This window comes from Echiichthys vipera (assembly GCF_963691815.1).
Source record: "Echiichthys vipera genome assembly, chromosome: 17".
NCBI classification, from domain to species: Eukaryota; Metazoa; Chordata; class Actinopteri; order Perciformes; family Trachinidae; genus Echiichthys; species Echiichthys vipera.
The window spans coordinates 14199050-14226673 of NC_139842.1; the positions used below are offsets into that span (position 1 = coordinate 14199050).

A 27624-nucleotide genomic window follows, 5' to 3' on the forward strand; every position below is an offset into this window, starting at 1 on the left:
AACCATTACAAATTGCACAAAGGCCTAAAAAAAGAAGGAATTAAAGGGGAATCATGCTTGTTTTCAAAATCCATACATGTTATTCGTATTGTCCAAGACAGTCCAAATATATTAATAAACACCAATAACTGTCTTCCACTAGAGTGCTAAAAGTCAAATTTGTGATGCCATCAGAATGAAGTCTGGAACTGCTCCATAAACAATGGAAACATATCATAAATGACACTGAGAGACCCCTAGAGGAATGTTCTGAGTTCAGGGGTACATTTTCTGGTTCAGAACTGCGAACACTACAATAGAATAAAGCGCATTCGTATATAAAATCAGTCTCCCATTCATTGTCTATGGAGCAGCTCCACACTTTATACTTGATGACATCACAAGTTTAAGAGTTACTTCTGTGGTTCTTCTGGCTTTAGGACAGTGGTTCATGTTCACAAAAATTGATTTTACATATCCCTATGGGTCAGACATGTTACTTAACATTAAAATACTGACTGTATTGATTCTCATATCCATGCAGGCCACAAGAAAACATGGAAAAAGTGGATTTGATCCAATCAGATTAAAGGCTCTTGATTTGGTCCATAGAAATGCTTATATTGGAGTAACAGTGTTTCCATACATCATGACAACATCAACAACAGTCTTGAGATGAACCTGTACAGGCTGTCTGTTCAAAACTGCATGCAGGGCCTTTAGAGCACTGCTTTGGTGTGTTACTGAGGTAATTGTCTCATATGGCCTGCTTTCATCTCTCAGATTGGGACAGCGGGCTGCAGTTCCTATAAACAGGATTACGCCATGAAGACACCCTCCCTGGTAAGAGCTCAGAGTCTCAGACAGTGCTTCTCTGAAAAGGATTCAACTGGTCCCCGGCTACACCTGGAAGTCAGTCCCAAAGTGTCTGATCTGGGCGTCAGTCATAGATAGATATGTGGTCCTCATACTGGGCGAGTACTGCAAGGGAAAATATTAAAAAATACAATTTAGCAAATTTGCATTTAAACGACAGCATAAAATCTAATTAAACATTAAAATGATGTGGCCTGATTTAAGTGTGTGAATATATATTTTAATTATGAGGTTATGGAATCAGGGGATGGTACTTTAATGTAGTGGGGGACTTAAAAAGCAGGTAAAAAGCCAACAGGGGGCATGAGTCAGGTGTCACAGAATAAGTTACACTCACATAAAACACACTGTGGATTGAACAGTGCCGGAAGGTCAAAGGTCACAAAGCTTTAGCATAGTGCTTTAGGTTATAGGTTGAAACAATCTGCATAGCAAGTTTCATTATTATATAGGGAAGCCAACAGTGTGTTTCAAGGAATGGAATGAAAATGAAACTAAAAAAAACTCAGGAAGAAGTTAGACAATGAGAAACTTACGGTTTTTAAAAGTCTGAGTAAAAAAAAATGCAAATAACAAAAGTGTTAGTTACAAAATACTGGTTGATATTCAGCAGTCATTGAGAAACCACTTACATAAAAAACAGGTAAAAGACATTGCAGAGCTGATTCACAAACAAAAGAAACAAAAAAACCCTCTCTGTCACATAAACAGCCACTACATGCCAGTGCCTGTTCAAAATGTGTCTCACAAAGGCAAACTAAAGTTTCAGACAGTGGCCTCCACCTTTTCCCTCTTGCTCTCCCTCAAAAAATGTTTTCAAGTCTGTGGTGCACTGTGAATGCAGTTCAAGCGCTGAGTCAGCTACACAAACAGAAAACTTAACAGAAAAGAAACTTTAACTGGATTTACCAGCGTCATCTATCATCTAGTTTCAGCTCTGGAGACACACCACACGCTTACAGACCATGAGATCGACCATTAAAACTATAAAGTCTTTATTCAGCAAAAATAAACATGGTTATTTCACACATGCAGTCTTAAAGGAATGCTTATTTTTTAAAGTGCAGTTGTATGGGGTACTTATCTATAGTGTGGACAGAATGGAGGTGATCATTGGAGGAGGTATCAAAGAGTGAGTTAAAGCAAAGGTGATCGACCATATGACCCACTAATGAAAGCATTTGTGCTTGCCTCTTGGCCGAGTATTCCAATCTGTGTGTCTGTGGTGACATTCCCCCCCTTAAAGCAAATAGGCCGCTATGTTAGGGATGCTGCTGACAGCGTTTGGTCTGCCGGTGGAACTCGTCACTACCGGTTATGGGGCGTTTCTTTGTAATCCGAAACTGGGAACTTCCAACCTCTGAGTCAACTTGTAGTAAGGGCAGAAGTGTAATAGGAACGGGTGTGTGTGTGTGTGTGCGTGTGTGTATGTGTGGATTTAAAAGGGTAACATATAGGGGAGGGACTTTATGATTTTTGATAAAGACCCCCCCCCCCAAAAAAAAAAAAATAAAATAAAAGTCAACACGCATAGCAACCCTGAATGTGACAAGATGGAGGGCTCTGAAAGAACAAGATCGCCTACAGTCACATCTTACTGCCAAAGAGGCCGCTAGAAACAAGGTATCTCAAATCGTACTGATTATGACTTTTAGACATGTGGCTTTGAGGAGAGCATAGATAATGGCTTTATTCCCCTCTGTGTAAATTAAACAGGGCTGTCTGACAGTAAGGTAAAGTGGTCAAAATATTCAAAAAGTAGCACACACTTAAACTGATATTGATTTTTTTTATTTAGATGGCCAAGATATGTTTTGCTGCTGCCCCCATCAGCAGAAGTAGATCAACACTGATTAGCTTCCGTGATAGTACTCCTGTCTGCTTTTCTAAACAGGGCCTGTTGACTGCAATCTACTGTAGGTAATACACTGACTATAGATAAGTACATCATACAATCCCACTTCAAAAAGTCTGAACTAACCTTTTAACCATTTGTGTGAGAGAATTAGAAACACATTCCATGGTGAAAAGCTAGGTAGTTAAGCATGTGTTTGCATATAGAGATGACGGTGGTCTAAAAATGTATGCACTTCAGTCAATGGCCAGCAGAGAGCAGTCTTCCATCACTTGCAAACTCTCCTAAATAAGTATGAGGTTCTATACTGTGTGTATTATGTTCACGGTGCTGCTATACATGCTGTATGTGAGTGTTGCAGTAGTGTTGAGGCCAGTAGTGCCATCATCCTAATCACACTAGGGACACTAGAGCATCATAGGGCCAACGCACCGAGGGAGGTGGGGATCCTCTCCCTATCAGCGGCACATTCTCATATCGAGGACTCCCTCCAAACAGCATGGACTGATTCCTGTGATGGAGAGGGAAAGAAAGATAGTATGAGATGAAACACAAAAGTACAAATATAATGTCACCATCTTATAATCTTACATGTATTCAGGAGGTGGTATGGCATTAGAGGTAGATGGCGGAGGTGGATGAAGGCTGGCCTGGCTGCCGAGGCTGCTGGTGTAGCTACAGAAACTGTGGATGTTGGATCTTCTGGGGTTGTAGGATATCCGCCTCGCTTGGGGGTTGAACGGGTCCTCCTCATCTATGTCGTCATACTCTTTGTCCCTGGATAAAAGTGGTACATACACACACACACAACACCAACATACACAGAGGCAAAGACAGGAACAGTGAGAGTGCATGCGTTAACACATTGTGCATTGGGAGCAGTACGTAATGGGATAAGGGGGTCGCTTGGTTCTGACCTGCTGCCCATTAGTGTCCACACTCTGAAAATTGCACAAAGCATGGCAGAGAGTGCACAGGCTGCCAGTAGAGAAAACAAAGAGAGGTAGAGGAGCCCTTCCACCCCATCATAGCACACACCCATTAAAGCATCCAGGTAGTCCTAGAAGAAGAGACACATATAGTAGAGTCAGTTATTGTCAGTGTCCGATAAAAATATTATCTTTCACAAATAATAGTCCTTTTTTCAAAAAAGAACTTCACTGTATTATGAGTGTATAACTATTTAGCTAAAGCCACACTGATGAAATCCATGAACTTATGTAAAAAAATATAAAATGATTTTAGTTATGAGGTTCATACTGTAGACAAACATGATTATTTTCATTCAAGCAATACGTTTGGAAAAGGGGCAGACTACATCTATATCAGGGCTATAAACAACACTGGACCTTTTAAAAATGTAGCTGTTACAACTGCATACAACATATGTAGCCTTTGGTCACAGATAGTGACAGAAATGCAAACTTTTACATTCACACACACAAATGTAATCTTTTTTCCATACAGACAACCTCGTGTTCCCAATGACATGCATGATTTAAATATATAAATGCATTCTTTGTTTGTATTGCATGTTATATTTGACTCACAAGCTCTGAGAACAGTCTTGATGTTTGCATGGTAGTGTGTACTATCACTGTTCTTGAGCATAATTTAAATATAGGATCATCCTCACTTTTTAATGTAAGTAGTGTACAGTCAACAGTTCCCAATCTGAGCCTTATGTAACAATGGGGCAGACCCCCCCCCAACACCACCACCACCACCACCACCACATCTCTATGCTCTTTGACCCACCTACAGTGCATACAGTATACACTAGTTATAGTATCTAAAAGCCTGCATCACATCTACAATCACAGCAGCAAGAAGGACTCATTTCAGCACCCAGATGTCTTATTCCCTTCACAGATAATAATCTGACAATATGAAACCTGCAAACAGAAAAGTTAGACTTTGAAATAACAAAAACTGGGGGTGGTGAATAGAGCCAATCTGACAATTGCAACGATGTGTACACCAATGTCTGTCTATAAGAAGTACATAGAGATATGCTTGAGAAATCTGTCAAGTTGGTCCTCTAAGCGCAGCCCTATTAAAAAGTGTTCTGGTCAGAATCTGACCTTATGTAGCCCACGGCAGTCTAGCAATGCTGTTAGCTGGTGTAGACTGAACTCAGTGGAGTTCAGCAGTCGTTGGATCCCCAGAAGGTCTCTCTAAATAAAAAAATGGGGTTGAAAAAAAGGAGAGAATAATACATATTCTTCTACAGTCTATACAGGCATAATAGTCGATCAGCCAGCCACTTACCTCGGCAGTGGGGAAGACGGGCACCGAGAACTGCAGCAATCCCTGGATCTGGATTTGCATGGTGGTCAGAGAACGCTGGCAGATTGTCAAAGACTGTGAAAACACCAATATCACATGCACGTACATCCACACCAAACAAAGACAGGACCATATTAGGGAGAGCAATGTTTGGGAGCAGCATGTCAACAAGTAATTTGGTGTTGAAGAAGGATTTATAATGCTCTTACCGAAAGGAATACATTCCTTGCCAGACAGATAGGCCCAGATTATCTTTTGCCACCTACTGTCTCACCCCCATCACCCCCCCCCCCCCTTCTCATTCCCCCTCAACCCAATTTCAACACAGACAAAAGAGCAATATTTATATCAACTGGGCCATCGGAGAAAAAGATTATCCTTACCCACTTAACAGGCATCATAATCCCTAAATGGATACTGCAACAATAACTAAGCATGTGGGTGTTAATAATTACTGGTCATGGGATTATCATCCACAGATTCCCCCCAATACATGCCAGACAAATACAGTATTGCTCATGTAAAAAATACAAATACACACAACAGTTGCAGTATCTGAAATTGTTCAGAAATTGGAAAACATTATCATATGGTGCACCTGGTCATGTACGGTTTAAAGACCGTAACTGTAAACTACCTGGGTGGTTTCTGAATAGTAGCCCTGAATTAAATTCCAGGATTGTGATGCTCACACTGCATATGATTTGTTTTCTAGAGGCAATGTTTAATGTACCTCTAGTTCAAACACCAAAATTAATTATTTTTGGAATGTGTGTCTTTCTTTGAAAGGTCATATTATGTAAAAAGGAATGGGCTGATGTCTTCAAAAAATCAATCTGGATTCTTAATTCCTGTTTCCTCAGGATTTTGTAGTTCCTTCTAAACAGTGTCTGTTTTTATGTATGATATACAGTAATGTGAACGAATAACTAAGGAATGTAGCTAGTGAGAGTACCTCAAAGCAGAGATTATCCTCAGGGTGAAAGACACAAATCATTTTTGGAGAACCACATATGAGAATAGGAATATTCTTTGATCAAAGTTTATCACTTTAAGTAATGAAATTAGCGTTGAGGGCTCATTTTTCAGAACTGATCCGATTAGGGTCTGATGATGAATCTAAAATAGCAATACATTTTCCAGTGTGTGACTCTCAGTAAACAACAAAATGTGTAAACAGACAGCTGAGACTTTTTACATTTTACATTTTGTCAATACCTGTTGGAAAGGGTTTGGTAGATTCGGACTGCAGAACAAATAATAGTGTGCAACATCTGGAGGGTGAGAGAAAGATTGAGAGAGAAAAAGATTAGCATTGTGTCTTAACATTCAGTGACATTGAGCTGTGCAATTCTGTTTGTAGAGATAAATCACCTGCACTGAGGATATCCTTGGTTTGGTTAGCAATAAACTTGTCTGGAGAAACACAAAAGTCACTGGTGCCCTGTAGGAACACAACAAAATGCTGTAATCTTAAGCACAGAAGGAGTGCAGTATTTTTTTAATGCAATTTCTTGTGCTGCTACTGAGTAAAACCAAAATATGTACTGGGTAGTTATAGACAATCACACAATCACACACACACACACACACACACACACACACACACACGCACACACGCACACACGCACACATGCACACGCGCACACACGCACACATGCACGCACACACGCACGCACGCGCACACGCACACACGCACACACGCACGCTCTTGAATTCATCCATGTAAACTTGCTAATGTTCATGCATAAACAATTAGGGGTGAAAGTCACACAGTCTTTGTGCATTTAATCTCCTCCAGAACATAACAAGAACTTTAAAGAAATGCAAAAAACCAAGTGCCTTTTTTTCCTCCCCTATACCAGAATGTTGACTTGTCAGAGCATACTGCACTGCTGACACAGTGCCGTGAAGATAGGTCTGGTCTGGCCATGCAAGACTATATAAGTCTTGTAGACTTTGAAGGAATTTAGTAGGTATAACATCTAATCGGGGTGGTACAGTGCTATAGTGGTTTGCACTGTTGCCTCACAGCGGGTGTATTCGAATCCAGGCTGGAGCCCTTCTGTGTGGAGTTTGCATGTTCTCCCTGTGTCTGCGTGGGTTTTCTCCAGGTTCTCCAACTTCCTCCCACAATCTTGCAGGTGTTAGGTTAATTGGTTAAATTTGTGTGAATGGTTGTCCGTCTCTATGTTTCAGCCCTGTTACAGTATATACTGGGTGCACCCCCCCTCGTGCCCAATGTCAGCTGGGAACGACTCCAGCGCCCCGCGAAACAGACTGGCATAAGTTTTTGCAGATGATGGATGAATTACTTCTAATAAGCTAATCAGTTCATCCTTGAGTCCAAGTGGATGTTTGTGCCAATTTGAAGAATATCCCCCAAAGCGTTCCTGAGATATTGTGTTCACGAGAATGAGATGGACAACCCAAAAACATAATGTCCCCAGCCATGGCTGTCACAGCATAAATGCACATGATAAATTAATAATTTCTCATCCACATACATAATTTACAGTTTGGGAAAATAACAAGCTTCTGTTCAAATTGTTCAAGTTCAAAGGTTCAAGTTCAATAAATGCGTTGTGATGCGGAATCAAGGATCAAAGTCTCATGTCATTTATTTCTAAAATAAAACCTTGTGTTCACTGCTTTTCATGTCAGCCTTAATCAGACATTCTCTACAGCCTGCCGTTGTAAAGCACAGCTGAAAGGACTTTACAAAGTAATGATCAATTGAAACAAAAAACAATTGATAATGAAATACAGGATGCAACTAAATAAAACACACCTACAAGTGCAAAGCAATACAAAACACAGAATAGACGAAGAACCTTGATTTCTACTTTCCATGGTAAGATTTACACTTTTTCCAGCCCAATTTCAAATGACCAACATATCTCCAAGCTCGACTGCGATCCCTTGTCATTTGCTCTTCGTGAGATCTACACAGCGGTGTGTTCGTCCAAGACATTACCCTTAATCTCTATCTCATTATACTAGTAGGGACATTTTGTTTATGCTTCCTCTCATCAACTATGTATAAATGTATGAGCATTTTCTAGGACATCATCTACCTTCCTTTCAAGATGCACCATGTTTTTGCACCATGCGGTTTTTGAATAATGATGAACAGGTGCAAAAAAGTTTATTTTCAAGTTTTGCATGTTGTCCCACATTAAAATGATTTTACTGAAGACTAGGTTCTTTAATAATCCCCTTCTGTGTGGAGGATTGGCCTACCTATTAATAACTAGATGTATACAATTATTAACCTCAGCACACCTGTGACGTAACAGTCTAGCAGTCACTGAGAAATTCTCTCACTTTTTTTTTAAAGGGACATGGTTTTGTTTCATTAACTGCAGCGAGTGATCCAAGACAGAAACTGACAGAAGGGTTTTGACTTAGAGAAAAAAAAAAAATTCAATTACAAATCCATCTGCTACTTCAGCACCACAGACAGCATTGAGGATTTCAGAGAAACACAATAGATGTCTATGTTTCACACCTGCTTAGTTACGATCGGGCTAAAATCAGCTGTCAGCACCCCCATCTACTTCATTCTCTTTCGACATTGCTTAAAACAGCTGTCCAGATGTGAAATCCTGTAGCATAATCCACAGATAGGATAATCTACATGAGGTAAGGAGATCGAAGAGAGGAGACAGTTGTGATAGAGGGAGGCTGAAAGGGGTTACTCTTTGTACCCCAGACAGTGCCCCTAATGCAATCTCCATTAAACACACTAAGCCCAGATGTGATGAACACATGGTGTACAGACAGGAAGAGAGAACAATCTGTCAGAAAAAAGGAGGAGTTGAAAGACAAATAAAGCTGAGCGCAGCAAAAGACGAAAATACTTTGAAGAAAGCAGGGCTAGCAATTAATACTAGAAACAGCTTTGTTTACAACAGTGGGGCTAAGGGTTGATAAACCCAAAACGCTAGGGACTCGTAATCAGCTTTTCTGCATGACTTACCATAGAAAAGCACCCGCTGTAAACTAAACAAGATGTCCAAGAACATATGCTTATTGACAGTACAACCCTTGGGAATTAATTGCATGAGGTGGTAAGATAAATACAAAAAACGTCCACCAAGATACTCATTGGTTTTACTCTGTGGGTTAAAATACAACCAACTGTTTTTCAAAGACGGAGCAAGTATGGCAAGATGTGAAGAAATATCTTTTTTAAAAGAGAGTGTTTTCTCACCACAGCTGTAGCAGTACCCGCTCCCAGTGAGGCCCAGCTTAGAATCATAGACAGCACTACAAAAGACATGATCCTGGAGGAAAACAGCGAATTGGAGAGAGAGACGGGGGTGACAGGGAGATACAGACAAAGACAAAGACAAACGGGGAGACGCAGATGAATCAGCTTGTCTTTGTTCCAATGATCTTCAGCTCTCTTTCACCTTGTTAATTTGATTTATTCTTTTCAGCGTTTGCTTGGGGATTGTTCTCCTTCTGCCTGGAGACAGGGGCCCAATTCACACTTTGTACTGGTGCATCGTAGATTAGGCGATATGGCTGGAACTCAGTTCATCATGGGGTTATATGAAGATAAATGAACTCCTGACTTTCAACTGAATTCACTTGTTAGCTCTAGACTAAAAAATGTCTTTTCTATCCAGATGAAGTTTGAGCAAAAGAATAATCAATAGAAGTTTCACAAGGCCACAACTAAAGATATTAAGCCTTGGGACTTTTCATCTCTGTCTTCTGTCATTTCTGCTCTACTGGATTCCACGTCCTAATTGGCTGCACTTAATGTCAATCATGCTGTCAATCACTGTACAATGTCGCTGTCAATCAAAAGCTGCCACATGCTTTGCTTTGTTGACCTCTTGTGTGTTATGCCCCCTTAAGTCAGGAAAGAGGGTCTTAACATTGTAGAGGTGGTTTATGGCAAAAACATTTAATATTCTTTTCGAAAATCAATCACACACTACAAATTCTAAGTGACCAGTGGCAGAAGCTAAGGAAAATGCTGCGAATTAGTGAGAGATATACCAGTAAAAAGAAAAGGAATGATCCCCTAATGAATTTAAAAGGTAGCAAAGGGCTTCTCTTCTCAATGTACTCCTCAGACCTTCTTGAAAGCACCAATAAAGCAGCCTGAGAGCGCTTAATAATTAGTTAAGGGAGCAGACTCATCCTGCTCTTGCGATCAATAGGCATTAGAGAGACCCATCAGAGAGAGATGTGAAGAGGGATCCTGGGCATCATCTGCTAATACTGACACATAGGCTGCACTAAATTGAACAAATGGGACGGGAAATCTGGACTGTGGATTTGCTTGTCAGAAACTGCTGTTGGTTCAAATGAATGGCTGTGATTTACTAAATCAAACAGTCCTCCTAATGTTCCCATCCTATTCAAAACGTTGGAATCTAAACTTCTTTTCTATTGTTTAGAAGAGAAAATAAGGTCGCACTCACACTGTCCTTACGGCTAAAGTCTAGTTCGTTTGACCAGTGTTAGTGCAACTGTACCGCTCCTAGGAGCTTGCTGTCCAAGGCCCATTTGGGAGAGGTGGGCTTTTGTAAAGCACGTTTTCACATGTACGAGCACGAGCGTGCGCACGTGTACGAGCACGAGCATGAGGCCTACGGTGGTTCTGACGTCATTTTATGTGCGCCTGTTTGGACATAGAAAAAAGAAGGAAGACCATGCACGGACACTTAAAACAATGGCGGCGAAAGGTTCACGTAGGTGTAATGCGGAGGTGGAGTGTTTAATGCAGATTTAGGCGGATGAAAATATTCAAAAACAGTTTGACAAGACGCACAAAAACTCTGAGGTCTATGGAAAGATTTGTAAACAAAGTGACACATCGCGATGACGTCAATCAATGCGTGAGACGCGTTACGGCTTTATGGTACGTATAGGAAGGCAAGAAGCATTCGCGTGAGGCCCAGGTAGTGTGAGTACAAACGGTCCTGGCCCACGGGGGGGGGGGGCAAGTACCCTAAAGCACGGGGAACGGTACGGATGGACAGTGTGAGTGCGCCCTAAAGTGGTGCTGATCTATTTTGATATAGAATATAAAAATGACATTAAGCAAACTGATTGACTGAGCCTATAATGCTATAAGGTCATCTTTAACTGTGTCTGGAAATAAAAGGAAATCACTAAGTAGAGGAATAAGGGCAGTGCCATTATCAATGCCATTTGAAGATGTAATGCTATCGTTAGTGCTGTTAATGGAGTGACCTATATGGAGCCAAAGAGGCTGACTGGTGTGCTGTCTGTCTGCGGTCTGTAATCCAGGCAGAAGGCAATGAAAACAGAGATGCACAGCAAGAAGAAAGAAAAAAAAGCAAGATGAAAAGCAAATACCTCCATATACACACTCAGGGTACCTACGTGATGATCAGCCATCGAGACTGCTTGGCGATCCCCAAGCACATGGCCAAACAGATGACCAGATCCAGGATCAGCAGCAGTAGATAGGTCAGCCATCTAGAAGACAGGAGAACGAAGCATCGACCCTGACTGATCACTTCCGCTTGGCAGACAGCATACTTTATGTATAAACCCCAGGAAGTGCTGGCCCAACATATGCTCATGACTGAATGTGTGAGATCTGTGTGCACTGTATATCAGCATTCTTGTCTTCTAGTTAGAGCCCATCTGTTTCAGGTAATTTCCAAGCTGTTGGCTAAATTATTCAACACCACAAATCCATAGGCATTAATTTTTCAAGCTCTGGAAATGTCCTTTACAGAAATGGCCCACAGTCAGCCTGGACTTGCAATGTGTGTGTATGTGTGTGTGTCTTCTGACCAGCCAAACACGTAGCGATGCTCGTGACTCATCCTTACCTCCACAAGCTCTTGTAGCATTGTAAATCTTTTAGCAATGACAAAGCAAAATAAAGACATCGGGTGAATTCTGAAGATGCTGTATACTGACATGAGCTTTCTGTGAAGTATCTGCAGTAATAAATCTGTACAGCAACGTCACTAGAAAATATGATTCACTCACTATATGTGAAGAAGTCTAGACGTACTTTAATGGACTTTGAAAACAAACTGTAGACTGGTCATTCCTTTGCTCACAGAGGACGGAGATGAACACTAAAAGAGACTGCACTTGACTTTATCTGCATAAAGAGTACTGCAACTCTGAGCAAAGGGACAGGGGTGAATTCAGATATAAAACAGGGAAGGGAGAATATAATATGGGAAAAACAGAATGGAGTCATTTTCCTTTGCTCAAATAACACTGGGTCGGCGATAACATTTGCAGTTCATCAGTAAAGCCCTGTGACAGGCTGTTCATAGCTCAATGGCTGCATGAAATTCAATCAACACCCAAGAGATTGGTGTCAGAACGCACAAAGTGGCCAAAAGACGATCCGATGTCATGATATGATAGAACTACACACTGTGTGGGATATGCACACATGAAATTAATGATAGGAAACTGTCAGTTACAAAACAATACCAGTAATACAACTCTGGTTATTTGTGCTCCATCATACCAGGAGTCAGACATGTGCTATCACTATAGCAGCTATAGCTGCTTCAATAAGAGTTATATATATCAACAATTCCTTAAAGTAGTCAACATTGTAATGACCAAAAAAATAGATTTAAGGTCTCATGATGTTAAAGGTGAGATAAATACTGTGAAAGTATCAAACTCAACCCACAGAGAAATGCACACAGCCCATATAAAAAAATTATACATTATAAAAGGCAGAAGGTGCTGCTCCATTGCCAATACAGTCATTTCCCAGCTGCATTGAGATGCCAAGAGCATCTCAATGCAGCTGGGAGATGCCAAGAGCGTCTAAACGCGAGATGCCAAGAGCACAGATGCAGAAGACCTGGAAACGCTGACCAATACCAGCAGACTGGGCATTTTTGGGAGGGGAGATTAAAGGGACTGGTGCTAAAACAGAGTGTGAATTATTCAGACAGTACAAGAAAAACAATGTCTTTTGAATAGTAAAGTATGTAAACATGTTCTAGTCAAAACACAAAATAGAAGTACGAGCCTGAATATAATCATAACATGTCCCCTTCAAACAAACAAAGTCTTGTCTGGCTTATTTTATCATTCAAATTGAGCTTTATAGTTGACATACGTGGCAAATTGAAGGCTTTATTCAGACCTTAAAAGAAAGAAATACGAAGACACTTGAGGACATGATCCATTAATCGTCTGCTCTATTATGTTTTTTAGAATCTGACACTGGAGTCCTTTTGTTCACAGATTCTCTCTTTGCAAACTCCTTCATATTCTTTATGTAGTCGAAAACAAGAAATCACAATTTTAACAAAAATGCCAAATATAACAAGGGAAAGAACTTAGGTCATAAAAGTCAAAGAGATATGCATTTGTATTCAGGAAAAACACTTAAAAACACATTCTTTGAAATGCCTGTTTAGACATAGAGTAAGACAAATGAAGCTGCAGTGGAGGTTATCTAAGACTGCCTGTCACCGGGGGCTAGGTGACTTACACAACTGTCCATAAACACAGGGAGATGAGCTTCAAAGCAATTAAACAAAGCAATAAACTGTGTTGGTAATCTTCTTGCTGCACACAGTTACATAAGTAAGAGCTGTGCATATTTTTGTCCCTTTTGAGGACATAGGCTTATGCCTATGTGTACTGCAGAACTGGTAGGCAATGAAAGGTCTCAGGTGGAGACAAATATATTTCAACATATGTTTTATCGGTCAAATTAAACTGGAGTGTTAAATGTATTTCAGAAAGAGAGCTTTACACTTTGCATTTTACTTGTACTAAATCAGCAACCTACTGGGACACACGGGAGGTACGGGATGAATTCAGCTTCAGATCGCTACAGAGCTCACACATAGATCCAGATAAGCTCTGCTCCCTGATTAACTTTGCGTCTATAATGAATATCAAACAAATCTTTCTGCAGACGTACTACCCTAAATCCATCTCCTGTGGGTCTCTCTTTCCAATTTAGTCTAAAATAGTCTTACAGTAATGAACTCCGTGGCATAACTGTACAGAGTTGTATGTGCTGAAGAATAAAACAGGCCTTAGAAGCTATCAAATTGCACTCACAGTTTGGAGCAGCAACCTCATAAATTAGCATCCCCCTCCTGAATTAATGCTGGATATTTTATTCATTTGGACTACTTTGTTGCTGATTGGGTTTATCATTTTCCTCTCTGGTTAGTGCATTTCAGTTTTGGCCTCTCAATACTTTTCACAGAAGAACATAGTTCCTTAAAGAGAAAATCTAATAATACTATTTGCAATCAATGTGAGCCATGGTCTATGGGTAAGGAGATAATTTATGGTCTAATAGCCACTCTGCCATGCATAACATTCTGTTAGAATATAAGCATTAGAGCTCAAACTGCACAGTGGGCAATAAGCTCAATTTCAGCTTTCATTTATTTAGCAATCAAGAGAAAATAGCTTTTCCGGTCTGTGTTCCGGAGGGAAGATCAATAAAATCCCATCTGCTCTATGTCTGGCCTGGATCAGAGAAGTCCCATTCTGAGAGGCATGTTTACTTCAACAAATCACAGATGGAATAAAATACTGTCAATCACCTACCTGTAATACTCAATGAAAGCTGTCTGGTCAGCAATGGCTGCCAGGTCAACATTGGCTTTGTTGATATCAGGCAGAGTAATCATCTCCCGGATGACGTTGTTGACCATCAGCTGCATGAAGCGAAGAGCTTGGAGGTAGTCGGACCTTGTTGCAAAGATTTCATCCAATCGCTCCAGGTGCTGTTTGAGTCCAGTTTGAACATTGCCCAGGGATCCTGAAACCTAGCACATAAAATGAAGATAAGAGAATTAGAGAAAATGTGAAATAGTAGTAATTGGGTGAAGAGGAGCCGGAGAGAAAACAGGGTGAGAAAGGAAACAGGAAGATAAATAAATAATTCTGTAAACAGATATTCACAAAAAGAAGATTGAAAATGTAGAGAAAGGTGAAAGAACCAAAGTAGCACTCCCTCGAGAAAAGATTAACTTTTGTCCTCAACCATGTGTTTTATTCAGGTAAACAATGTTAGAGTGGAATAATGATAACAATTCCAGGGAGACTTGTCATCACAGGGGTCTTTGATAGTGAGAATAGAGTGGGACAATAAAAAGATTTTACTTTTTCTGTTTGAACCAAAACAATGTGATGCCGTAAACGCTTGCACATTCACAGCATCAATAGAGCTAGAAGGAGCTCAATTTTAGCCTGATGCTGACGGGGAAATTGTTTCTCGGCAACAGCCACATTTCATTGACAATCAAAAACACAATAGCTTGACCCAGTTATACAGATATTTTAAGAAGGGGCATCGGTGCAATTCACTCTGAAGTTGGAAAGAAATGTGTAACGCTTCCATCAAAACTTCAAATTTTGAATATGCTTTAAACCTGCTGTCACTGAAATGGATTTATTGTCTTTTAATATATGGGCTTATGCTAAACATTTGAATCCGTTAAGATTTCTGGGAGTTCTATATTTGTAAAACATGAGCATATTTTCTTTGCAGATAACCCGTTTTCTTTCTTTCGTTTTTCAAAGGAACAGTTCAACATTTCGCGGACTTTGCCTACTCGCTTGCTGGAATTAAAAGAGAAAATTGCTACCACTCTCATATCTGTTAATTAAATTTAAGGCCAGCAGCCGATTAGTTTAGCTTGGCACAAAGACTAGAAACAGGAGGAAACAGCTAGCCTGGCTCTGTCAAACTGTAACAGTACTTCTAAAACTCGCTTTTGAATTTTACAGCCTATCTAAATTTTTTATTCCGTAGAAAAAGCCAACATGTAAAAAACAAGACTTCTTCATTTTACAGGTGGTTTTGTGCTGGAGTATTTCTCAGTCTCTGCTTACTGTAAAATGGCAAATTCTCGTTTTTAAGAGTTTTTATATGTATTGAAGAAACCAGATGTTAATGAGTGAGCTTTAAAAGGTGCTGGGAGACAGATCTTGTTACCTTTAGACTAAGCCAGGATACGTGTTCCCCCCGTTTCCGGTCTTTGTGCTTAAATAATTGGATTCTGGCGGTACTGTAACTTTGTATTTCACAGACGTATATGAGAATGGTATTGATCCTCTCATCTTACTCTCTGCCAGCAAACGAATAAGCACATTTCCCATATATTTCTTCTAAATCTGCAGACTCTAGATGAAATCGCAACAGCATCTGCAGTTTCTGTCCAGAAAAGTGTAGTTCACTGTAGGAACAGCAAATACACTGTAAGGGACCTCTTAAACCCCCGAAGCATTTAGCAAGAAGACCCAATAGTCTTAAACAGACATGCCACCCACACCACAATGACTTTGCTAGAACAATATATTTAGCACTACACTAAGTAGGAGGAGGATCCACTAATTCTGAACAGACATTGCTTTCTTTATTCTTATCTCAAGTGGTTTGCAGCAGTCCGACTTTCTTTATCTATCATCTTTTCTCCATTACACTCATGACTTCTTTAACACACTCAAGTATTCTGATTAAAGACTGTTCCCACGCTACAAAAACTCCCCACAAAGAAGATAAAAACATATCTTGCTCTTCTTGACACTGTTACATTTCAAACACTCTTGATTAAATTCTAGAGGGATGCTTCTAATGGTTTGTAAGCAAGAAAGAGTATCCATGTGGAGATGAGGCAAAGATACAGGCCCATCCTCCACTTCAGAACTCCCAGGGGGAGAATGTGATTGCCAGTAAACTGTTCTCACTCCCCACTCCTATGTTCATCATCTCTCACAGCTCCTGCCACAACGCCCTGAATCTTATCTGCAAGCCAGAATGCCTGAGTGTGAGAAATGGGATCCATCAGCTGGCTGCTCTGGGTGATCTACATTTCTCTAATCTGGACCGTCCCGTCTTCTCTTAAAATGGATTAAAGCTCACTTTTACTGAAAGCGGGTCACAAGGAGGCTTCTCCATATTTGACACGCCTGTTAATGAAACTGACTGATTTGAGGCTCACAGTAGCAGCACTCCAAATGACAATTCACATGCAACTGAACTCATCTGCCTTCAGATGATTTCATGCATCTGAGATTTATGAACCGTGACAATAAAGCTATATATATATATATATATATATATATATATATATATATATATATATATATATATATTATATATGATCAAAGTGGTTTAAAGTAAAGCAAGGTAATAGACAAAAATGCAGAAAAACGACATTGAGAAGAGACATTCAGGGGAAATGATGTATGATGCAGCAGGCGGTGCAGTAATTATTTTGTTTCAAGAATCGCAACACAGCTTTCACTTTCTAAGAGGAAGAGCTATATATAAAAGTGAAACCATGGTCGTAAATTGGAAGCGTGCATTCGGATAAAGTGTGATTGCCATGTTTTCTCATCTATTATTTCCGGGCAGCACTGACAAGCTCTGAAAACTGGATATAAAGCTCTTATTAAGGGTGCCTGTGAACAATCAAAAGCCTCATTCAATAGCAGGAGACACAATGGTACTCCTGATCAAATCTTTTCCTCTATGACACATTATGATCCCTCGCAGTGTGTGAGAGTGCATATTTTATGATGAGAAGAGCCTTAACAGGCCAGCAGTAGAGCCAAACAGCTGCTAGTGTAAATCACAGGAGCCTTCTGAATCGTGTAGCATGTACTTTGCTAGACAAATCTGATGTCAACCTGATATCAAGGCATTAAGGTATAGCAAACTACTGAAGTGATTGCTTTTGAACCAACTTCATAGAAACACACATGGAAGTCCAATAACTGATTTGATAAACCATTAAAGATCAGTGGAGAAATGGCTCTCTCAATCACAAGACTAAAGAAGCTTTAGCTTTACGAGATGGTCAGCCTGCCAGCTCATCAACTCTGTAAGTGAAGTACATTACAGTAAGCTATGATCCAGCAAGTGAGAAAGCCTTTTTTTCCCTGGGGAACATATATGTTCTCATGCATCCCCGGTATGCATCATGCTACAGGATCAAATCAATACCAAGCTAGAAAGGAGAAAGTAAGAAGCAAGGATGGGAAATCATCAGTACTGAATCCCATTTATTTTCTTCAGCACAAAGAAAAGACTGTATTGCAACCAAGCCCCTATCCCAGGTTATTTGTTCCACCAAGCTGAAACTAATGCAGTCCAGTACAACTGAAACTGCTTCAGAGAAGGGTTGACTCAACTTTACGGTCATTTTGGAGGATGTAGTTTGCAATGCTGCTGAATCATATTGATTTATACTGAGAGCAATACTTTATCCACTGAATTTATATCAACAAGCGGAGAGTAAAATAGAGCTTCCAAAATGGCCATAAAGTTGAATCACCCCACCTCTCTACAACAGTTTCAACAAAAAAAATGGAACATTACAACCTTCGTGAGTGTAGGATTTATTACAGGATGATAACTAGGCAACTAAGTGTATGTTTTATAAGTACCCCGTTATGCATCAAACCCATGGATTGCTGTATCATAAAAATCAATTTGTGAGCTTCAAATGGATGAAATCTAAACCTCATCATGAAGGAGTGTACATAGAGCTAAGACCATACATTAATATAATATATAGGCACGAGGCCATTAAGTGAGCTTGTGATGGTAACATGCACACACGCAAACAGTACAGCAACAGTAAGACTCAGAGAGATTGAAAGAGGATAGGCTTAACACCCATTAATGCACGGCAGATGGAGTTAATCCTCTTCTCCCTCATTGAGATTATTGCTTCTTGTAGGGCCTTGTTCTGACGCCCTTCCTCTCCTCCCTAAGCCTCCCAAATAACTTCTCTGAATGCAGGTCAGGAGTTGTATAGAACAAATCCCCATTTACAAATCCTGAGGCAGGAGTCACCTCGATTCCTTAACTGTGACCAAAAGCGGATACAGACCCCCTGCCGTGAGGTGCTAGCTTTGAGACAGATGCACACCCCCATTAACAGAGGAGGGGTTCTGGTGTCTACCAGCTGTTAAACACTGTTTTCAAGTAGAGTATGCCATGAAAAGGTCATGCTTTATGCCATCATGGCTAATCAAAAATGTTCTACGAAGCATGGGACAAGCAGTTCTTCACAGCATAATGGATGTTATCAATTTAATTTACAGCACTGACATATTTATTGTCTGGTCAACTTGCACTAATTCAAGTGGACATTTTTGAAATCGTAACTGATATAGATAAAAATCATTTCAATTTACTATTTATGCTGCAGATAGAACGTAAATTGAAGAGAGCTTGGCATTCTTCTCTCACCAGATCGGTGATGCCACCCAATGTGTGATTGGCATTGTAGAGCGAGTAGGTCAGCTGGTACACCCCGTCGTTGGTCTCACTGTTTCCATAGAAACCCACTCCTACAGCAGAACTGTGAAAAAGGAGAAATTCAGATTAAATGAATCAATAAATCCATTTTAAAAAATGTGTTTGATTTTTTTGTCATGGTATTTCTTGATAACGGAGGACAAGAAAAAGAGATGTATAAAAATTCCTAATATCCCAAAGGAGAGACATTGAGGCCTTAAGGGGAATACCATACCAGTGAAGATTTTGATTGTTTTTATTATAATATTCTTTGATACTCTTGAGCATTTATTGTTGTTCATTCATAGACTGAAGCAAACTGCAAAATATTCAATAAATTAATGAATAAATCAGGGCATCTTTGGTTAGACATAAAATATGTTTAAAGAAGGAAATATATATATTCATTCTGTATTGTGTCTCAATAAACTTAAATAAGTTAGTGCACTTTTGTATTGTGTCTTAATAAACTTAAATAAGTTAGTGCACTTTTGTATTGTGTCTTAATAAACTTAAATAAGTTAGTGCTGGCTACCATATAAACTGCCATGTACTGGAACTGAAAACACATTTTTATGTCATATTTCTTCCTTTATATATCCCCCCAACCTTTATTACACCTATCTGTTTTATCCATTTCTGTCACAAATATATTCTGAGCCACTAACCCCTAAATCTATCCCCTAACCCTGACCATTAACCTCGACATATTGAACCTTCTATTATCTGCAACAACTTTGAATTTGTTATCCCGTTATGGCTTGAAATCCACATCAGAATTCTGTTTGACATCTGAAAATTGATCCCCATTTCCCACCTTCCTGCTGACTTTGCAGAGCAACAGAGAGGATTAGTGTCCAAACCCACAGGATCAGTGTACCCCTACTGCTAGCAGTCCACAGTGACATGAGCAATGGTACATTTTTTTTCACTTGATTGCCATAAGGTTACTCTACATGAAGGTCAGGGGTGAATAACACTTCCAACTGCATTTAGGGGCATATTCCAGGAGGGAGCTTATCAATCAAGCTTCAGATAGCAGGAGTGTTGTTTTGGGGATACACACAAACGCAAAAGAGATGTGCTGCAAAACCACAAAAATCATAGTCAGGTAGACACATGGCCTGGCTAACATGATAGTCATCCACAGTAAGACAAAGGCAATGAAGGGATACTTACCGTAAATGCAAAGAGAGGGTGTGTTTTTTTTTTTAATACACTCTGTCAGGGTGTGTGTGATATGTCACTGTGAATACTTATATGCGGAAGGTGTGTGTTTCTTTTTGTCCATTAGCATCCTGTCACTTTGACCTTGTAAGCCTGATGAAAACCATTGCCTGTGTCTCATCTATTCCCTGTGGCACTGAGGACATTATCTGTACAATCGAGTCGAGGCAAAAAATAACTTACAATTACAGTAATCCTTACAACCCAAACCAAAATTACTTCATTCAGCTGTTTAAAGGAAATTTGCTTTACAAGACATTGTTTCAGTTCATCTGCAGTGACCCAGACAATGAGCTCTTCATCAACCCTGTGGGCCAACCTAGTGACATGTCAGTGACAAAAAAGAACCACTAACGACACAGTAATGAAAAAGTAATGACACAGGACATCATGGGTTCAGCCTCCAGGGAGGCATTAGTATTCTATGTCGCTTTGAAAAAGGCTGTCTGCAGCAACTAGAGGGTGTTAAAAGAAAGCAACACAATAAACAATAGGATACATGCACTCCAGGATATTTAGTCCCTTTGTTCCTCCCAGGATGGATCACTTCACAAACCGTGCGATGACTGGACAATTACATCTTAGTATTCAAAACATGTTGTGAGCAGAACAAATGGCTATACTGGATGAACAAGTAATAACAGATAAATGTCTTGATTCTTTAGAGACCGGTGTATGGCTGCTATAATAAATTGCATCAAGGTTAACAGAAACGGACATAGGCAGGAAGGATATTCAGAATATTAGATTTATTTGCCTTCTTTAACCCTAATTTACCCCATTCATTCTCCTGGGGTCAGAAATAATCAGCAGCGGCTCTTAAATCCTTTGTCTATTTCTGTTGTGCAGAGCGACTGAGATGCAATTCTTCTTGTATATCATGCTGAATTAAAAGCTGGAAAAAGTGAATGGGTTGACCATGATAAACAATAAGATCTTTCTTAAATGACATGAAAGTATTTTTATTCTAATTTTATCTAATAGAAATCCCATGACCCAGCATGATAAAAGAACAAAAACACAGTCTAGTGCCATATTATATAAGATAATTTCTGTTTTATATGCATCTCTCTGTGTTTCTCTACAAACCTTCTTTGTTCCAGTATTCCAGCATTAAAACCATCAAAGTGTGTAAGCATATATTCAGTTGATTCAATTAAATTCCTTTTTTATAGTTTCAAATCAGTTTCCATGCAGAGCAATAGAATTAGCTCAAAATAACAATGGGACATTAAATGCTGTTATCAGCAAGTCAATTTATATGTAGAGGGAGCAGGCAATACTAAATACATAAATAAAAAATACCTACATTTTGATACTTTCACAGCATTTATATAGTGTCTCAACCTGCTTTATAATAAAACAAGACATGGAAATGTCTACAATGTAGGACCTTTAATGTTCCTTAGAACAAGCTTAGTCTACATAGTGTTCTGACCAGAGATTAGATAACAGCGCTTCCTTGCTAAACAGCATCATGCCCAGTCACTTAACAGCATAACAGGGCTTGTGTGCTGCTGCACTGGCTTGGTATGGACACAGAAAGTTAACAAAGTTAAAATCCAACACTTATATAAATGTCACAAGTTTGAGCGGATCTGTACGCAAATTCAATCAAGCCTTTTTGGAAACCCGTGTGTTCTTATTTTTGACAAAGTATATTAAATCATTCAACAAAAGTGCAATATGTCTGGCAATGTGGCTCTTGGGGTTCTTAAGGCAACTCCCTGCTTGTTCATGCTCACAGAAATTGGCAGTGCAACCAAGATACTTCCAGAATACAACCTGTGGCAATATGATATACTGGTACAGCCCTTCAAATCAACAGATAACAACGGAGAAAGGACAAAACAATGCATTGTAAAAGCACAATCTGACATTCAAAGGCCAAATCTAAGGCTGCAGCATGATGGTTTGGTAGAGAATTCCAATGGACCAGACTGAGCAATCAGCAGTAAAAAGTTTTGGCGGGTGTGGTTCGCTGAACAGTCAGCAGAGGGATTTAGCAGTGTGATCACCTAGCCGTCAGCTGATCGGGGGCTCTGCTGATGACGTGGCCGGTCAGAAATATGCAAGCTTAACTAGCCTTACTTGAATTATTTGGAAAGAAAGAGTTGAACCTTGGTTACAAGCAGGTCAGGGAGCTGCACATGCATACTCTTTATTACAGCCTACTGTCATGAATAAGGTCAATGAATTAATTTAAGTCATATTTGAATTTAAGCATCATGCCATGCTTTGTTCAGGTTAACCTAGATTACCAATCCAACATTAGTTACACTCTCCTCCCTCTTCCTGAATGTCCGGATTACATTTTTGCAGTGTTTTCCCAAATTAGATGAGTGGCACAATCCAAAATAATCATTCAATCAATTCATTAAAGGGGACATATTATACTCATTTTCAAATTCATACTTGCATTTTGGGTTCCTGCTAGAGCATCTCTACGTGCTTTAATGTTGAAAAAGCACATTATTTTTCTCATACAGTCTGCCTGAATATACCTGTATTCACATCTGTCTGAAAGGCTTAATTTTCTTTAAACCACCCTCCTGAAAACTTTAGTCTGCTCTGATTGGTCAGTGTTTCCAGGTCAACTGCATCTGTGCTCTCAGTTTTTCTGCACCATCATTGCAGCCAAGGAATGACCTTATGTAGCCTCACTTTCTACCCTTATATAGTGTAGTTGTGACATCACTAGTTTATGGATGCCCTGGCAGTTTGTTTAAAGGCACAGTTTAAATGCAAGCTACATAATACAAGCTGTGTGTATTTTCTGTGGATTGAGCACTTTCACAGTATTTACAGTATATAGCACCTCAACCTGCCTCATTATTAAAAGAAGAAGACTCTCTAATTATAATATGGTGACTTTAATTCTCATTGTAGAGTTGCTGATAAAGGTTATCACATGTCTATTGTTGAATTTAGTGGCACAAAAAGAAACACAATGATATCATTTGCCCTATTAACAATTAAGACTCACCAAATGATGAGGCCTGTGATAAAAGCAGACCAGGTGAGACAGCAGGTATGCGGCCTTTTGGTATCTTCATCTATGTCCCTGCGGCAGCAACACAGGCAGACCAGGCATATGACCAGAACCAGCAGGCTCAGACCCAGACCCACTGCACCAACACATGCTAGAAATGCCAAAGACTAGGGCACAAGAGTGGAGAGAGACATGAGGCAAAACACAAATCAGTTAACGCCAAGACTAATAACCTTCAGAAGATTGTATCCAGAAATATAATTTAAGAGGCAAACAGTTATGTGTGGTCTTGAGATGTCAGGCTGGTGACCATGCATAGGGATATTGTTGAGGTAAGCATGTAGCTGCCTGCTCCATTGAACAACATCGAGGTCTTGGGGTGAAGAATGCCCACAGAGAACGTTGACTTTGACTGCGACTAAGAGGAAAGCAGAAATGATCTAAGGCTGTAGGAGCAGAGACTCATGTGACATAATGGCTTTCATTCAGTCTTGTGATTTCTGAGTGAACAAAATATTCCCAGCCTGAAGGATGGAGAGAAGCATGATGCAGAGGAAGTAGAAAATTCTATATTGAAACAGCCTGTTATTGGACACTCTGACTGTTTTGTGTTAAATCCCCTTTGATTTATTTTACTCTCTGCAAAGCTCTTTTTTATCACTACATTGTGAGCAAAGAAATACAGAATGGGCAGAAAGCTCAAAGGCAGACAAATATGGCATTGTTTATTTGCATCAGATTATACATGGTGGGATATATCTAGCTTTACACCAATCAGTTATAATCTTGTTTGTTTTCTTATCGACATGCATTTCCCACTGTCATCTAAAAGGCAGTAGACACATCAATTTATATGTTTTCCTTACAGCAGCATCATAAAAACAAATCCCCAACCATTTAAAAAGTGTTTACACTGCTGCACAAACACTGGTATTGGTATTGGCTGATATTTTGCATGGCATTTGACAAAAAAATAAATAAATAAAAAATCCCAAAGGCTCCCGTCCCTGATTACTACTTGGAGCATTACATGTAGTGGGCTCAACCTCAATATATTGAGCTCTTTGTTAGTTTAAAGATAAGAGAAAAGGCATGACTTCAGTTTTATTTTTTCAAATTTTAGTGCCCACTGGTTCAGAATGGCTGACTAAGCACTACTATTCCTCGACTACAATGTCTGTGACTAATTATTACATTTGGATGACACCGAAACTGTGGATGAATTTAAATGATATTATTTTGCATATTCTTAGCAAAGTCCTACTTTGTTCAATTTCAAGTTTTGTCATGCTGAGCCCTATTTTTTTCTAATGAGGCAAGTTGACAATTAGTGTGTTCTAAATTAAAAATTAGATCATCAGACATTCAACCCGAGGTAGACTGACATAAAAAAGTAAAAAAAAAAAGAATACAATTGACGTTATATTCAGGGATGTAACATTAATTGGGCCTTAAAATCAAAGTGGGTTAGTACAGCTAAGATGCCCAACCTTTTCTGGCATCCACGCCAAAACCGTAATCCAATAATTTAATAATCATTGGGTTTTTAAGGACACTGATGATGAGCCAAGAGTCACAGTGTGCAGAGTATATGGTGGTTTAAACCCTGGTTAGATTTCCTGTCACTTTAACTCAGTTCAGAATCTTTATACGCACAATACTGCTAGTTCCACTCGCCTCTAATTTTCCACTCCATTGTTTTGTAATTAGACATGCAGGCAATTCAATTTCCAATGGCTGCAATGCCATAACAAGGCAAAGGATGCATGAGAAGGGGAAGGAAAATGAGACATAAAACAATTGCAGTACCTGCGGAAATTGACTGGAAGGTCATTGATCTTTTATCTTCCTAAAAGGATGTTTTTTAAAAAGTAGGTTTAAGTATGTATCATGCCTGTCTCATTTAATCAACCAGTTGAAAACAAGCCTTAGGAAGTGTCTGTGGCTGCTCTGCACTTTCTACTTTACTCAAAAGACTACAGATGAGCGTGTCAAGTGAAGAACATGGGTTATTTTCAGGCTTGAGGGGCTGTGTGATGCCACCATGGCACTCTTCGCTCTGGTGTTCAGCTGAGCCAGTGTGACACTGCTGGGATTCAATGACCCACATTAACCTTGATACACGAAAAGAGAGGTAGAGTGAAGGACAAAAGAAGGAGCTTGGTGGTTCTTGGTAATGACTGCTGTATCCATAAACGACCTGAGGCAAAAAAAAGAACGCACAGTGCAACATGGCTGTGCACTTACACACAGGCACACACAGAAACTTAGAAAGTCTTATTTTTCAGGGAGGATTGTTGTCGTCTTTTTGAAATATAGCCCAGACAATAATGGGTGTAGTAATTCTTCCTAAGCTGAAAATAAGATCAGTATGTAATGTTATCCTCATAGAGTAAACCAGTTTGTCTACAGTTTTTCTAAATTAGATTCAGAAAAAGAACAAATTAAAGCAACGTTTTTATTTTGTTTGAAAAATCAAACAATGCAATGTTTATAGTTTGGCTCATATGAACTTCATTAGTGAGTTTTAATTAAATGTACGCCTGTCAAACTATGCAGTTGTGATATCATGTGACTTATTTGAATTGCAATACACATGTGCAAATAAATCCAAGCCCTTTGGAAACAAGTCTAGATTGTAGAAAGAGTCAAACAGACAAAAAGATAAGAGAATAAAGTCCATAACATAAAGCCATAAAATAAAGCCATAACATAGAGCTATAACATAACGGTAATAATGGCGTGATGGACTGCAGATGGAAAACTATGGCAACAACTGCATGAGCATCCCATTTCTTCCCCATCACACAGTGTACTTTATCTGTAATGACTCCCATCCTGCTGATTGCAGTCAGTCCCCATCACTAAACATGACATTCTGGGACCTTTACATGGCCTCAATGGCCTTAAAGTACTCTGGGGAAATTGAAATACTTTATTTTTAAAAATAATATTTTTGCACAGGGAAAGATATGTCTCATAGAATCCAATTTATCTTGAAATAAAATCATGAAAACCTTTGGGAAAAGAGCACCACATAACAATCTCTTATGGGGAATGTGTTCTTTATAGTGTATGAGTCATCCAGTATGATTTATTTTACTTTTTTAAACTTACCTATAGATAACAAATACACAAAAGACTGGATGAAAAAGTGCATAAACTGTCGTAATATACACGCTGAAATCGAGTCTTGTTGACTAGCTGAACTAATTCATAACCAAGTTAATACAGATCATGTGAGTCATGTGAGAACAGTATGGGCTCTTACTCCTTGACACTGGGATCAGCACTTGCTGCATTTGAGGGAGCTACACTGATGCGTCACATACAGAAGAAAAAATAAAGTCACTCAACACAACAGTGTGTATGAAACGACTTTTTTGTTAAATTTAGATATGTTGTCCACCACTGTCAGTGGGTAACAGGAACTCTGATTTGTCTGGTGATATTCTTTTGCGTGCGCTTTTACGCACAAGTAAAGTTACCAACCTGCTGATAGCTCGACTCCTCCGGTCGGAATGTGTTGTCGACCGACTGAAAAAAGAAATTGATGTGAGGGAAATTGTGCAGCCAGTATGTCCACCACGGAGCCACGTAATCAAGCCTTGCAGTGGCCATCCCTGCTTGAAATGTCAGTCCACCAAACCACTGTCAGGCTGCACGCTTTCTTTTAGACCTTGACGCTCAAATATTCCCAGCTTTTGCGAATAGTAAAAAAAACAAAAAAAAAAAACTTCAGAGGTTACAATAACTACAAAACATTAAAGAGGAAGTTCTTCTTTTGCCATTTCCCCTTCAGAACAGGGCATATTGATAATTCCCGCTCCCGGTATCCATAGTTCTGTGTGAATTGTTAAGTTGCGCAACTACTAAACGATATACAGCTTCAGCGTGTTTGTATCCGAGACACGGGATCGAGTGACGATATGAACCTGCCTCCTTAAACAGAGAAGGCGTGACAACCACTTCTCAGTTAAGTGGGCCGGTCAGGCCACGGTATCAGCTGCTTTATGGAAATTAAACTGTAAAGTGTGCACCCTCTGCATTGAATACAGTGCATGAGGTGAATCTTTCAAATTAATTGCAGACAGAAAAAAAAAATCAAACACATGCTTGTACTGTATTTATTAGTAT

The 27624-nt window shown here is 39.5% G+C and overlaps 1 protein-coding gene across 1 annotated transcript; it reads right to left on the reverse strand.

The window, feature by feature from the left end:
* Positions 1-149: 149 nt before the first annotated feature.
* ttyh2l (tweety homolog 2, like) lies at positions 150-27278 on the reverse strand. Its single transcript, XM_083931975.1, has 14 exons — positions 26980-27278; positions 23482-23654; positions 19221-19332; positions 14561-14781; positions 11372-11467; positions 9216-9288; positions 6374-6443; positions 6218-6273; positions 4982-5074; positions 4795-4887; positions 3628-3770; positions 3302-3487; positions 3143-3221; positions 150-960 (listed from the first exon to the last, which is right to left on the reverse strand). Exons 1-14 carry the CDS (start codon positions 27106-27108, stop codon positions 880-882), a joined length of 1605 nt encoding a protein of 534 aa, XP_083788101.1. The 5' UTR covers positions 27109-27278; the 3' UTR covers positions 150-879.
* Between the last annotated feature and the right edge of the window lie 346 nt (positions 27279-27624).

Excerpts from the sequence above, each read along its gene's own strand:
- ttyh2l (XM_083931975.1), bottom strand. The coding sequence starts at position 27,108 with ATGGCCACTGCAAGGCTTGATTACGTGGCTCCGTGGTGGACATACTGG. Across the intron at positions 6,444-9,215 it reads CGGGTACTGCTACAGCTGTG|GGCACCAGTGACTTTTGTGT; the intron begins GTGAGAAAACAC and ends GTGTTCCTACAG. Across the intron at positions 4,888-4,981 it reads CCGTCTTCCCCACTGCCGAG|AGAGACCTTCTGGGGATCCA; the intron begins GTAAGTGGCTGG and ends TTTTTTATTTAG.